Genomic DNA, 17,396 nt, shown 5'->3' with positions numbered 1-17,396 from the left:
CCCTCCAGGAAAAGTGGAAATTATGAGAAAAAAACAGGTCTAAGACAGGAGTAAGATGGAGGAAAAGGAAAACACAGGTGGAATAACTAGATTCTACTACAATAGCCTATTTCAATGAAGATAGATGTACTCTTCTTTTGAACTCAGTTTCCTGATCTGGTTTCTGATCTCACATAGGGCTGAGAGCAATCCACAGTTTATACTAATTGGGGCATTTTCTTCCTCAATTTAAGTACAGTACTAGCCTGCCTAAGGCTCATATTTGTGTCATGCTCGCCACAGCAAGAAGATGCCCCACTACCGGTTTCTGAAGGCTACAACCTCATGACAACATCTCCATCTTGACTTCGAAACATTGTTGAGACCACACAGAATTGGCTTTAGTAGTTCCAGTGTGGAAGCAAGACTTTCATTTTTCTCAGTACGCCAAGCTTGCCATCCAAATAATCTGGAATGACAAACCTGGAGAGGACTCGTTCGAAGACACTGAGCCCTACTGTATGACAGAATTTCCACTTTATTTTGATTCGGACAGAGATAAAATAATTGGCGGGTGATCAACACATCAGTACCCCAACTAATAGTTTTATATTAATACTAAATCAACCCGTCAGCTGTTGGAGGTGGGCCAAACCAGGAAACTGACTATGGAGTCAATTTGACTGCAACTGTATTTATCAATACAAGCTACAACAACAGAATCTTGAAAGCCCAGCGGGGTTTTCCTTTCCCTGTTTTTTATCCAAGGGAGTTATGGCAGCATGAGACTGAGTTTTTTCCCCAGTCATTTCTTTTTCTTGGGTTTAAAGCAAATGTACATGTTCTCCACATAGTTTCTCCCAGGTAACTTCTGTGATTCTTTACACTGCCTTTTTGAGATATGATGCTTTTGAGACATACCAGGAAGTATGTCTCTTGATCTCTTGGCAGATCATGATATTTCAGATTTAAATAGATTGACAGATCTTCAATGGGGCTTTCTTGTGGATGGGGTTAGAAAACACCAACATATAGATTATAAGCCAGAAATATTCTTTGGTGCAATAGCTGTGAAAAATACATATTTTTACCATGTCAATATTGACTTTCATCTTCTATCTTTCCAGAAGACAGAAACCATGTGACAAACAATCTATTCATCAATCAATCAGCACTGACCTATAGACCCTTTCATGGAGAGAGAGAGGAAAGGAGGAGGAAGAGAAAATGAGAAGGAGAAGGAGAAAGAGAAGGAGGAGAAAGAGGAGGAGGAGAAGAGGAGGAGGAGAAGAAGGAGAAAGAGAAGGAGAATAAATAATAATAATAGTACTATTCCAAGTGGCTGGCTGATGGAGTACAAGAGGACCATGAGATGAAGATGTAAAAAGTACCTGGAATCCCTCTGTCATTTAGAAGGTGGGCTGGGTGGTTGTTGTTGTTTTTAACCTTAAGTATGTGATTTTGGGGGTGAAGGAAAAGGGACAACATGGAATTGCAGCATTGCCTACTCTTCTTGCGAGTATGAAGTAGTTGTGGGATCAACATGTTGACTTATTTTCCTCCCAACCAGTTAAGGATGGGAAGAAAGTCCATTGACACAGCCATGTGGATGAGCCTCCGTTGTACATGTAGTTTCCCCATATCCTGGAGGGAGTGGATTCTAACTCTTACACCTGTAGAACTATCCAACCTTCATCAAATGATAGAGCTGGTGAAGCAAGAAGAATGATCCCCACCCACCTTCCTTATTTCTAATGATGAGGCCATATAGGTTGCTTGGATAGAGCTTCTCAGTTTCTCCATCTCATTCCTTTGTTCACAATACTGATTTGGGCACACTTGGTCTCTTCTGCAGCCCCATATTGAAAGCCTATTGTCACTAGTAGGGCTTAGCATCTTGCTGCCCCTGTTTTTGCTTGCCAGCATCCAATATTTTTCTTGCCAGCATCCTGCATTCAGGGCTATCCAAAGCCCTTATGCTTCAAGAAGCCAGCAATGAATGCTTTTCTCCTCCTGCAATTAAAAACCCAAAGAAAAGGACAAAACGTAGCCCTCTCTTGGTTCCCCTTGGCTGGCAGTGGCTGCTGGAACAGGCCTCTTCACAGCCTAATAAGTCTGGGCAGCTGCCAGGTTGCCCAGCTGCTGCTGCTGGCCTTACCTGTTGCTAGGCCACGGAAATAATATTTGCATTGTGTTAAATGCTCAACCAGGGAGAGCCAAACTCTTCTACACTAGCTGAAAATTAATAATGAATGAACCTACCTTGCCATCTCAGTTATGGGGGGGGGGGGAGACCTTATTTTCAGGGTCAACATTTGCCTTGAAGAAGAGGAATAGATAAAAGCAAGAGGAATGGAGGAGTCTAGTTTTTAATTAGGGCATCTTTCCCATTTCTCTGGCAGAAGACATATGGCTGAACTGTCTAAGTGGCCTGCCTAATATGCTCGCCCCTGGGAACATTGGGCATTACCGTTAACCCGCTCCTTTGAATGGAAAGAGGCCTTTCCTTATAAATCCTTCCTCTGTTATGCTGGCATCATATATTGTGTTCTGCTTGCTTGCATTAATTCTGCCTCTCTTATCTTTTTCTCCAAACTCCCTTGATAAAAGGATACAGTAAATCAAGAAGAAGCAAAAAGAATATGGAATAAATACCTCAAGAGGAAATTGCAATGGAAAAGGTACGACTGAAAAACTAGAAATAGTTTGATTCATCCCCAGGAATTCTGGCCAATCTTTTTCAGACCTGTAAGCAAAATCTCGTGAGGTTCTGTCAATCTCCTCCCTGAGATCCAGCATGATCCCAAATGAGACCTGAAGGTCTTGCATGAGGTTGCTAAAACCTGACCTCACGGAGGAGCGTTAACATTTTTGTGCGATTTGGAGTTAGATTGTTTCTGAAATTCTACAGATGGCAGTTTGATGCTTGAGGGACAAATACTTTTGATTTCTTACCAAATGTAGACAAGGCCACATATCCCTATTGGATATGACCTTCCCAGAATTAGATCAAGAATCAGAAGCAGACGGAACATTAATATGGTCCTATGAGGCTTTAAAGGTTGGTGCTCACCAGAGGGCATGAGAACACATAGAATCATGTGCTTTATATATGCCAAAATAACTAGATACAGAGATAGTTTTTCCCTTCATGCCAACATTCTGCTGAACACCTAATTCCCATAGCATTGTCTTAGGTCTAAGGATATTTACCCATTAGTAGTGTTGTATTACTACCATCCTTCTAATATTTCCTCTTACCTTCTTTTACTGGTATCTTCTGATTATATTACTTTGCTATCTGTCTGTACTCTGAGATCTTATGTACCAGAGACAAATTCCTTCTGTGTCCAATCACACTTGGCCAATAAAGAATATTCTATTCTATTCTATTCTATTCTATTCTATTCTATTCTATTCTATTCTATTCTATTCTATTCTATTCTATTCTATTCTATTCCATTCCATTCCATTCCATTCCATTCCATTCCATTCCATTCCATTCCATTCTATTCTATTCTATTCTATTCTAAGTTTCTATTCTATTCTATTCCATTCCATTCCATTCCATTCCATTCCATTCCATTCCATTCCATTCCATTCCATTCTATTCTATTCTATTCTATTCTATTCTATTCTATTCTATTCTAAGTTTGCCTTTGAAGAATTACTCCAATTTTAAAAGGCCTCTACAAATAATCCGTTCAAAAGTAGCAGTCAATTAATTCCCTGATATTTTTGTACAATGCAAGTTACTCTAATTTATTACATTTGCACTGATTATCAATCTGTTTCCAGTCCCAATTCATAGTAATATTTTGACCTTCAAATAATATAGGATCATGTCATTCCAGGTCAATATTTTGGCATTTGATCCCTTTTGTAATAAAGTACACCGAGCTCAGGATAAAACTCTACTCTAACACAAATAAAAGCATATCTAGACAAATGAGCTAGAACTTGTTTGAGTACTTAGAGTAAGATAAATGTGATTAAAATGAATTTAACTCTGAGTCTGACTTTTATTTTAAGAGATCTATTTTTATTCCTTCACACTACTTTAAACAAATGTATATGATGTTAAATATATTTTTAGTAGAGGCATCCTTCTTAGAGCCTCATTATAAATTACAGTGCCAACTGCAAAAAAATGGATTCAATTTTCTGCACTTTCATATAAATACCCAGTTAGAACACTTTATTCCTGGGCATTTATCAGGGTCTCTCAAATACCTTAGTTGCTCCAGAGGTATGGTATAGTTTTCTTCCATTTCAAGGTTGGAAATATAAGCAGACATCCTGTACAATCTAAAACAGCTTCTGTGGCTTTATATAGTTAACAAAGAAACATTACGAACGAAGGCAAAAAGGTCAGCATCCCACAAAGAATATTCCAGCTCTGTGGCCCTGCCCACATCACCACAAGCAATGTTACACTTTTCTCTCCCTTGAAGTAAAATGTGGTCCTTGCTAAAAGGTTGTCCACCTCTGCTTTTTGGGATGCACCACAGAGGTTGAAGCAATTCTGGGCTTTTGATGCCTTAGGCCTTTGACAGTCAAGAATTGTAAACAAGAAGGAAGATACCAGACAATGGATTAGATTAGATTAGAAGGCAAGCTGGCCAAACTAATAGGCTTTGGTTTAAAATAACTCTCTCCCTCAGATAGGAAAGAGGGAGACTGGATGAAGGGAAAGGGCAAAAGGGAGAAATTTAAAGGAGAAATCAGAACTGGAACAGTTTTTAGGAAACTTGCTTTGTTATCCGTAAGAGAGAGAGAACAGCTCTTGCTGGAAAACAGCAGAGGCGTCCATGAATCACATAAGCAAGGTATAAGATTTTGTGAAATAAAATTCACCTCACTTACTGTGTCTCCAAGGTGCCTTAGTACCCTTGGCAGGATTGTTGGGGAGCAAGAAGGCATTTTAACATCCAAATAGGAGGGAAGAGGCCATACCTTAATTCCAGAACTTTTTCTTTGTATTGATTCAAACTCTTGTACTTTTAATTTTAAAAGCCTGGTGGAAAACTATCTGCTTTAGAATCTGGAGGATTGTTGCAGGTCAGAATGCATCAGTCTGGACTATAGGTACAGTTTGAAGGCCATTTCCAAATGTCAATTTTCAGGATAATGAGGAATAATTTGATTTTTTGGGGACTGCAAGGTATGTTTCATTAAATGTTGCAACACTTTCCTATCTTTTAGGGGTTGAAACCACTGTCCTATACTGCATTATAAAATATGAAACATGTCTTTGCCACAGCTTCATATCCGAACACCTTGGTGCTCAGGTCAAGCCTTCAACTCAACCCAACCCTACAATTCCTAGGACAAGGCAGATGGTTATTTCAATTTTAGAGTAGTTCAGCTGGGAAATACTGTCTCGCTCTCTCAATTTCAACCTTGTGATGTTAGAAGAGCCAAGGATGAGAGGACGGACAGGCCAATCAAGAAGAAAGCTAAAATGAAAATAGTGAAGAGGGAAGAATTCATAGAGGTGTGGGTATGTTCAGGGTTTATTGAATGAAACGACCCCTTTGTGATAATCAGAATACCGAATAAGGCGAATGTGTTGGTTTGAGTGATTTCTCTTTCAAAGAAAACCAATTAGAGCTTCCTCTGCAACTCCTTCCAATTTTGAGAAGTGGGGATGTGGCCCAATTAATATGATATTCGAAGCTTCAGATTGGGTAGAATCACAGATTGGGTTGGAGAAAAGCAGCTGGTAACTCCTCCCTTCCAAGGACTCTTTCCATTAGCAGCCACTTGACCAGATTCCAATGGAGGGAGAAGTGGGACTAAGTGCCACTTGACTTTTCCTCTCCTAGAACAGCCCACTGAAGTACTCTAAGGAGGTGCACTTGAGTTCACCTTCCTCTTTCTACTCCTCCCTTTTCCCTTCTTGTACAGTATAATTATGAATTGCCAGTGTAAATGTATTAAAATTAATTTTCAGACTCATACTGGGATATGTTAGGGAAGCTTAAGTTTAGCGGAGAATATTCCCTTCCCCAGATTCTCCCATTTCCTCCCATATTTATCCATAGAGAATAAGATAAAAATCTTACAGGCTTCCAGTTCATTAAAGCGCATATTACTATGTTAGTTGGGTGTCTTATTGGGAGCAAAGTAATTTTCTTAGCAGGCATTCATTAGGAATATCTCTAAGGAGCTTTTCAAAATGGATCCCCAATGATGTCCAATACTCCAGTAATTCTTACTGTGTCCCCTTCATTGCTTTATGAAACTTTCCTTCCAGCCCAATGATCGGTTTCCTTCCCCCTTTTGATTAAACAGAAATATTCGCTCTATCACGAGTTGACCCATTTCAGTGGATGAAATAACCCCAATCCCCACCCCCTTTGCTGGCTACGCGGTGTCTTCTTACCCAACTCCAAAGGCAAAACAGAAAATCTTTACCTTTTTCCCTTGAGCTGCACCCATGACTTTAGTAGTTCACTTCTTCCCCCTGCAACAGTTTGAATTTCCCTCCAGGGTTTTGTCGCATGTGGATGAGTGAGAAAGCCAGAACGCCAGCCCTATATGGAGCCGTCTTATTCTGCCAGGTTCAAAAAGTCCAGGGCGCTTTTCCCAGAGAGATGTCTCTGGTTTTCGGTCTTGCAGAGACTGATGTTATGCAGCTCCTTGCGCTCCCATTTACTCATCGCGTAAGAAGGGACAGAAAATAGCAGCCAGAGGTTCAAGGGGACGAGCAAAGCAGTTTCCCCTTGATTGCTGATCCTGGCATGTAAAGAATTCATTTTTTGAATATACCTAACAACTGGTTTGCATGCTGCCCGGGCTACATACAAAGGCAGCTTTCATGCTGTGGATGGCTCTCTTTGTGTGTGTGTGTGTGTGTGTGTGTGTGTGTGTGTGTGTGTGTGAAAGCCTCTTGAAGATTAGATTAATCAGACTTGACACAGCAAGATGTCGCTGGGAGCAGAGCTGATCAGAGGAGGAACCCAACCTGTGCCACACAGCTGGGCCTCAGCAGTGGGAGCCCTTTTTCTTGACCAAGGATTTGTGCCATCCTTCCCTCCTCCTCCTCTCCCCTCCCTCTGCCCCCAATTTGCTCCTCACTTCAGTGCAGCCTTGGGGAAAAAAAAACAAACAGCAAGGAAATCAAAGCCCCAAGAGCTGCTTTAAGAAGAAAGAGGAGGAGGGAATCTGGATGGACTCTGGCTGTCTAAGCATCCTCTATGCTCCTTCCTGACTTTCAAACTCCAACTGCGCCAGCCTTTTTCAAAGAAGGGCCCAAAGGACATTTCATTGCCCAAACTAGGTAACGCCATCAGTGCCAGGATAAAAGCATTTTGATTAAGTCAGATTTTAACCACAGCCATTGTCTATGGAGATTCTCAGCCATCCAGGTCATAGTTGTCCCCAAAGGTGCTTTTTTTTTCTTTTTCTTCAAGAGACAAAATGGACTTCTGGTTTTTCTTTGAAGACGTTTCAATCTTGTACTCTTCATTTTTTACTCTGAAGAAGCTTCTTGGATGAGAAGTGAAACATCTTCAAAGAAAAACTAGAAAGTCCAAATTAAAGAGGGAAGAAAAGAGGGCTCTTTCCACCTCCACATCATTTGATCAATTCAGAGGTGGTCTTCAGCAGGTTCTGACCAGTTCTGGAGAACCGGTAGTGGAAATTTTGAGTAGATTGGAGAACCGGCAAATACCACCTCTTGACTGGAGATTTTACAGTATCCTTTCCCTGCCACGCCCACCAAGCTACGCCCATAGAACTGGTAGTAAATTTTTTTGAATCCCACTACTGGATCAATTCATTATTGTCCCTCCCTGGCATCAAACCCTATCTATCTGACAAACTGTAAATGGATAGATTTGACAGAAGAAGATGTTTATAGGCAGTGCTTGGTACCATGGCAGCAATCCTCCCCAAAACTGCCATTTACCACCAATGGCCAATTGGTCACTGCAGAACAAGGTCACATTTGTTGTTTTATTCAAACAACTTTATAAATCTCTGACACTTTGCAGCATCCAAGGCACTGGATATACTTTCAAAATGTTGGATTTCTGGAAGGACTCAACATTGGAACAAGAATGTGGAAAGACTAGATTTGCCAAAGAATGCAATGCCAGTTTTATAGCAGTTTTGAAAACATGAAATAATATTTAAGGTGAGAAATTGGATTGATGTCAGCTCTTTAATCCTTTTAGAAGACAACCATCTGGCAAGAAGTCACTTTACCTGGAGACTATCTGAAATACTGTTCTAAGAAAAGGCCTTGACTTCATTGAAACATCCACCAGGAAGTCTGTAAAGATTCTCAGTCTCAGCACTGTGACCCTGAGGACACAGATAAAGCTCCAAGTGCTTCAACAACCCTCTAAAAGGATGCAAATGACTAGCTGTCTGCAAGGAATATAAATCCTTCCATTCCCCACCATCCAATCAGAGCTGAAGAAGTGAAATGTCTTCGAAAGAAAAAAACAAGAAAGGCCAGTTGCCTCCTGAAAAAGCACCTTTGGGATGTACCAGGAACCACTTAGTATGGTACTGAGTAGCCACATCTGGTATCTTCTGGGCATCTTTATATTTTCAGCAGATTTGGAAGGGTGGAGGACTTTGAATCAATTGCACCGAGCCCTAGCGTAGCTGCAAATAATTTGTGTCTTCAGTCGGTGGATCTAGAGGAGAAGTTGGGCAAGTTAAGTGCCTCTTTGGTTCATCTGTGCCTAGATCTAGGTTTCCCTCTTCCTTGGTTCCCAGTATCTATCAACTTCTACTGATATTCTTGTTTTCGTATTGTATTGTCAACCCTAAAAGCTAGACCAGATTAAGAACCCAGTGCCACATTCTGTAGGTCGGGATTACTTTCACTGTAACAGCTATAGTAAGACTCTTAAAATTCTGAATGTGTTTCTTCCCTTCTTTTTATCTTCATGCGAAATAGGGACATCCTTGTATGAGATGTTTTTTCAATGTGCTTTCTTGGCCATGGCTCAAATCCCTCTTATCTAACCATTGCCTTGGTAGAGACTCTTCTTCCTGTCCTTCAAGGCTATTCCCTCTGCCCTTTCCATATATTGACTGCTAGAAAGTACTATGTGACAATTTTTATCCTTACTGGAAATTGTCAGATTGCCTCTTCAGGATTGGTATAACAAAAACCTGTAGAGCAGAGCTGGCGGCGCGACGATACGGCATGCGATCTTGGAGGTCTGAGATCGCAGCCGATATCTTTGCTCCTGGACGGTCCTATCGGATCTAAACCGTCCCAAAGAGACGGTGAAAGTGAAGAGCGCATCCTGTCGATCCCAGGGATACCGCAAAGTCCCTGGTAGATCCAGGAGAAGCTCTTCTTGCCAGTGGCAAAGAGGCAGCCATTAAAGCTGCTGAAGTTGGGACAGCTCCGAAACTGAAGAGAATAGAAAGAGAGAGTGTGCTGGTTTGGTGAGAACTTTTTTTTTATTCTAAGATCTGAAAGGACACCCTAAGGAAGAGAAAGAATCTGTAAAAGTTTTGACGGAAGTGATTAAGCGGCGATTTTAAACAGGAATGTCAAAGTAATATTTTTTTTTCTCTCATTGCTGGATTTTCTATACACGATCTTGTATTTTGAAACTGGACTGGTTTTTTCGTTTACATCTATTTTTTTTCTTTCTCCTTTTTGATTTTGTAATATTTTAGGCTAGAGGCTCCCTATAGTTATTTCTTTTTAAAAATTTTTTTTTAAAATTAATTCTTATTATATCCTGCTCGGAAAAGGAGGGGGAAAGTGAGAGCAAAGAAACTTTGTAACACTACCAATTAGAGGCTTGAAAATATTCTATTTCCCTGTGACCAGACAAAGCTGAGAAAGAAAGAACTGAGGCTCTTTTTCAAGGACATTGCTATTTGATAAGATAGAGGGAAGAGCATGGGAGAGTATTATTGCAGGTGCTCTTCTGGGTTTCTATCAACAGCTGCATTCTGGTGTTGAAAGCTAGGGGGAAAAACGGTGATAAGTTTTTGGAGAAGAGAGCTATAATAAGAGCCTTGGATAATTAAACAAAGTGCAGTGTGCCCTTTTTACTTTTTCTAAGTTGTGCTATCCCTCCTCACCAGCTTTATTGTATTTCATTTTATCTTTTTTTCTTGTAATAACTATATGGGTTTTTGGCTTTGTTGGAGCTTGTCTTTGTTTTTCTTTTTTTCTTTGGAAGTCCAATCTCTAAACTTGCTTTTTATTTTAAAGGGAAAGCCTTAAAAGCCTTTTTTCCCCCCTTTCCTGGTATTTTTGTTTTTTCATCTACCTTTCTGGTTTATTCTCATGCACTCTTTTCTATTTAAGACCTTTCAATTGGATTAAGGTGTTGAAGAACCTGAAGAATTTTTTCCCTTTTCTTTTTTTTCTTTTTTTTCTTAAAAAAAGAGACATATGGAAAGGTGGCTGGTTTGAAAATAAATAAAGATAAGACAAAGATCTTGACAAAGAATATGCTATTAAGACAAAAGGAAGAACTGGCAGACCTATTGAAAATTCAGGTCACGAATAAGATCAAGTACTTGGGGATATATTTGACAGCAAGATGTAGTACATTAAAAGAGAATAATTATATCAAACTTAAACAGCAGATAGCGCTAGATCTGGCAAAATGGGAAAATTTACAACTGTCACTAATAGGGAGAATTTCAACAATCAAGATGAATATATTACCCAGAATTTTATATTTGTTTCAAACAATTCCAATTAGGCTTGGAAAAGATTACTTTGAAGATCTAAATACAATTGTGTTGAAATATATATGGCAAGGTAAGAAAGCGAGAATAAAGTTAAAACTTTTGCAAGATGCTAGAATTAGAGGAGGATTTGGTTTGCCTAATTGGGAGTTGTACTATCAAGCTACAAATCTGATGTGGGTTAAGGAATGGATAACACTAAGAAACACTAGATTGTTGACATTAGAAGGACATGATTTGTTGTTGGGGTGGCATGCTTTTTTATGGTATAAAGGAACTAAAACACAGGGGTATTTTAGAAGACATTATATACAGGAGGCTCTGTGGTTAAACTGGGAGAAGATTAAAAGACAATGTTATTTGAAAATTCCAGTCTGGTTATTTTCTTATCCTATAATATACAAAAAGGAACAAACAGTTAGATATGGTGAAATATTGAATGAAAAGGGTGAACTCAAATCTATACAAAAACTAGAGGAACAAGGTATAAAGATGAATTGGTTTTCATATGCGCAAATACATTCAAGGTATGATAAAGATTCTAAAATGGAAGATTTCTATGATAAATTGACTGATTTAGATAAGATTTTGACAGGTACTGATGAAAAGGTGATTAAAAAACTGTATGGATATTTATTAGAAATTAAATTAGAAGAAGAACAAGTTAAAGAAACTATGATTGCTTGGGGGAAGAATTTTGGATATGGGATCGATTTATAGACATGGCAAAAATTGTGGTCTCAAAATTATAAAATGACAATGTCAACAGCATATAAAGAAAATTTGTATAAGATGTTTTACAGGTGGCATTTTCCCCGACAAGAATAGCAAGAATGTTCAAGAATAAATCCGAAAAATGTTGGAAATATCATCAGACACCTGGCTCATATTACCATATGTGGTGGACTTGTGCGGATGCTAAAAAATACTGGACTAAAATCCACATGTGGTTGGAAAAAATGACAAAAAACATATAGATTTGAAACCAGAGATATTTTTATTGGGAATTTTACTTGAAATATATAGTAAAGACTTGAAATACCTGATTGTAAACATGTTGACAGCGGCTAGGATTGTATTTGCTAAAAACTGGAAAAATGAGAAAATACCATCACAGGAGGAAATCATCAAGAAAATATTGGAATGTGCTGAAATGAGTAGATTGACATTTGAAATTAGAGAACAAGAGGATAAACAATTTTATAAAATTTGGGATCTTTTCTATCAATGGTTAGATAATAAAATACATTAATGAAATATGTAGACTTTTAGAAAATAATAAATATATAAAGATGTACTTCTTTCTTATTATATCTACAAAATGATTTTAGGATAGATTTGGGATGATAATATGAGCTGTAATAAAATAAACTAAGTAAATTATGATTATCTTGTAAAACATGAATGAATTAAAGTATAGTCAAATGGTTGATTAATAATGATACCAAGGTACTTAATTTTTGATTGAAAATATGAGATTATATGCAATGCAATTGTAATTGAAGACTACGAAATAGAAGCACAAAACAATTTGTAAACCAACCGGCACACTTTATGTACACATATGGAAGATAGCTTGATGTTTTTATGTTTTTATGTTTTGTTTGTTTATGTTTGTTTTTAAAAACTAATAATTTTTTTTTTTTAAAAAGGATTGGTATAACAAAAACCATTAAATAGGATATACAATATATAAAAATAGGGAAGTTTCCCTGTTATCTAAAAGGATGATTCATGTAACCTTGAAGTTGTATCACATGTCAGAGTGGTACACCTTAAGCCATGTCCTCATGAAGTTGTGTAAAGGCTCATACATGGGGGCATGACTTAATGTAACATCTTCCTCTTTGCAAAATTTAAAGGATGTACCATTCTGATAAAGTCTTGCTTTCTGAAGCTTTGATTCTATCCCTCTCCTTAAAAGTTTCTAGTACCACAGTCCATACTATTGAAAATTAGGTGTTGATGGAGGAGAAAATGGTGATGAATTATGTCCTGAAATGAACATTGGAAGATTTTTCTGAAAAATATATGCTAGGAGGAAAGGCAGTGGAGTCCTGATAGAAGATAGGGAAATGTCTTGATAGAAGAATTAGGGGAGTGTGTTAATGGATATTGTGGTAGAGGAAGGGTTTCAGGGGAGAGGAATAATGGTGAGTCATGTGAAAAATTGGGCAAATTAACCTGATGATATTCTATTTGCCACATATGGGACTGAAATGCAACATCTAAATATGCTATAAAGAGAAATGTAAATTAAATGCACTGATTTTAATAGAATAGAATTCTTTATTGGCCAAGTTTGATTGGACACACAAGGAATTTGTTCTGGTGCAATTTTTTTTTCATGGACTGTATTATTGCATATTTAAATGATTGGGGCATGAAAGAGCTTCAGTTGGGCTACAACTTCTATGTCCCTTCAGATTGCATCATTTGGAAAAGAGGGACCCTGGATTTAAAGAAATCAGCCTGTGAATATAAAGTTTCAACATTTGCTTTCTTTGTATTTCTTCCTAAGGAAAGATTTCCACCTGCTGGTTACAAGATGAAATTGTAACTTGTTGCTTTATCCATGGAGAAATTAGAAGAGTATGTAGAAATATTTACCTCTGAAGCAATGGGTAGGGGTACAAAGAAGGTTTATTATATTTTACCCCCAAAATATTAAACAAAGCGATAGGCTAGAATCACAAGTGAGCTATTTCAAGCTTTAGTCTGTGGATATCTGGAAAATCATGATAGCAGGGGTGTCAAAGTTGATTTCATTGAGGGCCGTATTAGGGTTCTGTTTGACTTCGGGGGGCCAGAGTGGGCATGGTCAACTCGATTTCACTCTTGTCGGGGTACCTGTGGTGGCCCAGGCGCTCTGCCAGTGAAAAGATGCTCCCAGGCTGCATTTTCTACTGCAACCCTCTGCCAGCGGAGCTCAGGAGGACCACCTGCGGCCCTTGTGAGCTCCATTTTCAGCTGCAATTGTGTCCTGCAACCCTCTACCAGTGAAAATGGAGCATGGTCCTCCTGAGCTCCATTTTTGCTGCCAGAGGCACCATGGGGTGGTCTTTTGTTGTTTCCAGGGTAGCCCCTTGGGCCAGATCTAAGCACCCCATGGACCAGATCTGGATCCCCTCAGTTTGACGCCCCTGTGATAGTGCTTCCACTTATTTAACTTATTTAATGGTTCTTGCATTCCTTCTTCGAGATTATCTTCATATTTTTTCACTCAGTGTTTTATGTTACTTTGGCCCTGTCTTCCTTGAAGTTAGTCCTTTCCTCAGGCCATGATGAGGGGGTCAAACTTCTTTTCCAAAGCACCAAAAGGCAAGATGAGAAACAATGGGTGGAAATTAACCAAGGAGAGAAGCAATATAGAACTAAGGAGAAATTTCCTAACGGTGAGAGCAATCAAGCAATAGAACAGCTTGCTTTCAGAAGTTGTGGGTGCTCTATCACTGAAGGCTTTCAAAAAGAGACTGGACAGCCACTTGCTGGAGTGGTATAGGGTCTCCTGCTTAAACAGGGGGTTGGACTAGAAGACCTCCAAGGTCCCTTCCAACTCTGTTATTCTATGTTCTATGTTCTATAGTTGTCTTGTATTAACTTTGTGAGTTTTTATTTATTTTGTTCAGTCACGCTATCTAACGTATTTTTTTAAATTGCTTAGCAAACCAACCAGAGTTGATCGATTTGGGCAGCTCTGCAAATCTGATAAAAGAAATAAATTTTAAAAAATGACAGGAGGCCTTTCAAATACCTTTCAAGGCTAAGATTTTATGACTGAACAAACTAGACTCAGAACAGAAGAGATTTGTGGCAGCCAAACTGGTTGGACAAGACTGGCAGGATCTATTATTTTGTTAGGCAAATTCAGCCAGGTATCTCCATGAGAACCAAGAAAGCAGAAGTAGCAGGAAGTTTTCTATCCCCTCCCTACCTAAAAAGAGGAGACAAAACAGTTCTGTGAGCAAGAAGGACTAGAAGGATGAGATTTTAGATTCTATCAGGAGCAACAGCATTTAAAATAATTGATGTGGGGGGAAGAATTGGAGTGACTACCTAAAACAGTGGCCCCCAACCATTTTTGTCCCATGGCCCGGTACCGGCATCACAAAATGATCCACGGCATGGTACCGGCATCAGCACGCACAACCAAGGCAAGGCGAGCCGAGCGACCGGCCAGCCAGCCGTCCCCCGCTTCTCCCCGCCACCTTCAACTCCTCCTTTGTGCCTTTGTCGATGGGCTTTTTGGGCTCTTTCTTAATCTCCTCTAACACGAGACTCCATCGCCATCGGGATGGCTCTTCATTTGAAGCCGCCCCCCCCCCCCGATGAAACTAAGGCGCGAGGATTCCTTCAGCGCCCAAATGCCGCTTTCCAACCGACGACTGACAAGCTCACCCAAGCTCACCCAGAAGCACTTTCTCAAGCGCCGTCGAAACAAGATGGCGGCGCCCACTTCTTTGCGGCCTGGTAAAAAATGATCCATGGACCGGGACCGGTCTGGGGCCCGGTGGTTGGGGACCACTGACCTAAAACATGAAAACTGAGTAGGTTCATTGGGTTCAATCTATATATTTTATAAATAAGCACAAATATTTCAAAGTGCCAATAGGTGGTAGAAGGACTGCAGAGCCAGGGGGAGAGGTGAAAAGAGGGATCAACCTAGAATCCCTATGTAGCCACAATCAAAGTTCAACCCCCTTCCCCTCCCCAAGTGCTGTTGACCCTTATCTAACCCTAACCAAGTGCTGATTGTTCATTGTCAAGATTCTTGTGCATAGGAAGATTCTTGTGCATAGGCTGTTTAAGATTCTTGTGCATAGGCTGTTTAGCAATGAATCAATTATATTGAACCTTCATGCGTGGACCAGATCTTACACATCTGACACAGTTTGTTGTTAGTTTACTTTATTGTCATTGCACCTCGTACAACGAAATCAAACACCATTATCATTGCACATCATGACCATGAAAATAAACACAAACACACATCCTTCACACTCCACACATTGAACTGAAAACCCCCGACACCAGTGCACCAACACAGCACTATACAGTAGAATTCAACAGAGCTACTGCCCTGGGATAGAAGCTGTTTTTCAGCCTATTTGTCCTTGTTTTTATTATTCTGTATCGTCTGCCAGATGTTAATAGTTCAAAAAGGGTTCCCAGGATGAGATGGATCTTTGAGAATGTTTTGAAGTTTCTTAAGGCAGTGAGAGCTATAAAGCTCTACCAAAGAGGGGAGAGGGCAACCAATGATCTTCTGGGCAACGGCGTTAACCCTCTGGAGTGCTTTCCTATCTGCCCCTGTGCAATTGGCAAATCATACAGAGGTGCAGTAAGTTAAGATACTCTCTATGGTGCAGTGGTAGAAGGTCACCAGCAGTTTTTCATTCAGTTGTTGTTTCCTGAGAAGTCTCAGGATGTTTTCCAAAGGAAATCATCCCAGGATACATAATGTATTTTTGGAATACTTGACAGTTTTAAAAAAATGGGATATGTGATGTGATATTTGGGTACTATGAAGGTTTTGGGATTCTACTTAAAAAAAAACCAGTGAAACTCTGATTTATCAAATCTTGATTCAACAGGTTTTACATATAATAGACCAAATTTCCATACTGTTTTATACACACACACCATAATGATATCATTATACAAATTATATAATTGACATGATTTGCATCAATGTACTTATTCATATAATGATATTATTTTCCTAATTATGCCATCATGCCAAATGTCATACATGAATATGAAAGATGTCATTTGTATCATACCGCTAGTTTGCAATTTAATTCAGTAAGTCTTCATCAATTAGATACTCCCAGATGTTCATCCAAGTCAATTTCAAAGCTAGTGGTTGCATTTACACGAACAGCAAGTCTTAATTTCATTATAATCTTGATTGTTTTGGTGGCCAGGATGGTGTACTCAAAATTGGCATCTAGGTTTCACGCTATTTTGAAGCACAAAAATACAACAAAACTGCAATGGACGATTAAAACAGAATTTAAACAATGTAACACAAACCAAAGATAAATCCGAAAACTGTGCTGTGTCCAATCTCAATATCCACTCCCAAATTCTTGAGCTTGCCAGTCTTTGCTTTAGCTGAAATATTAAATATGGCTCCCAAGAATGAAACAGTGTCCATCTTTGTCCTATGTTACAGATATCTTCACCTCTAAAAGCTCTTTTTGAAGGATTTGCTCTTGTATTTGTGAGGTCTAGAATGATCATAGGACTTCCCAAAGCATTAGTTCAGCTGGAAGTATAGGCCTGTAGTTCATCAGAACTCCTCACTTATATGTCAGAATAGTAGTGAAAAGGATCCTACACATAGATAAACTGACCTTTTTATTTGAGACCAGAAGGTTGATGTGAACTCTTGAGTTCAAAACCTCAAGGATTGAAGATGGACTCATTTCAAATTCACTATCCCAGATTGTTAGGCAAAGTAAAAAAAAAAAATCTTTTGATAAGAGTACAGTTCATTCTTATGCCAAAATTCATTTTATGCTAATCTATCTTTTTAGGGACGCAGCCCTCCATTTCCAGAAGTTCGGGCCATCCATCATACTTGTTTGTCTCCTGATTGTTTTTCAAATACTGTAAAAAAGGGGGAAAAAGAAACAAAATTAGGCATTTGCTTTGGATAGTTACACTTTTCAACAGATAGGAATATGGATTCCACAAAATCAAAGCATTAGCTTCTTCAGCTC

At 39.1% G+C, this 17,396-nt stretch overlaps 2 protein-coding genes across 5 annotated transcripts in view; both read right to left on the bottom strand.

The window, feature by feature from the left end:
• Positions 1-6,817, bottom strand: part of FAM107A (family with sequence similarity 107 member A) — an 86,116-nt gene extending 79,299 nt beyond the window's left edge. The window contains exon 1 of the mRNA XM_087953723.1: positions 6,400-6,817. Coding sequence (XP_087809849.1) covers positions 6,400-6,423 — 24 coding nt within the window. The 5' untranslated portion in view covers positions 6,424-6,817. The remainder of the gene's footprint in view (positions 1-6,399) is intronic.
• An 8,742-nt stretch (positions 6,818-15,559) lies between these two features.
• The window catches only part of FAM3D (FAM3 metabolism regulating signaling molecule D), a 30,752-nt gene continuing 28,915 nt past the window's right edge, over positions 15,560-17,396 (bottom strand). For all 4 annotated transcript variants that reach the window (XM_087953712.1, XM_026682839.2, XM_087953713.1 and 1 more), the window contains one exon: positions 15,560-17,283. In XM_087953712.1, the coding sequence (XP_087809838.1) occupies positions 17,194-17,283 (90 nt within the window). In that variant the 3' untranslated portion in view covers positions 15,560-17,193. The remainder of the gene's footprint in view (positions 17,284-17,396) is intronic.

This window comes from Notechis scutatus, chromosome 2 (genome assembly GCF_049901735.1).
Source record: "Notechis scutatus isolate UNSWTSFEM ecotype Mainland chromosome 2, rNotScu1.2, whole genome shotgun sequence".
NCBI classification, from domain to species: Eukaryota; Metazoa; Chordata; class Lepidosauria; order Squamata; family Elapidae; genus Notechis; species Notechis scutatus.
This window is presented reverse-complemented; position numbering and strand designations above follow the sequence as displayed.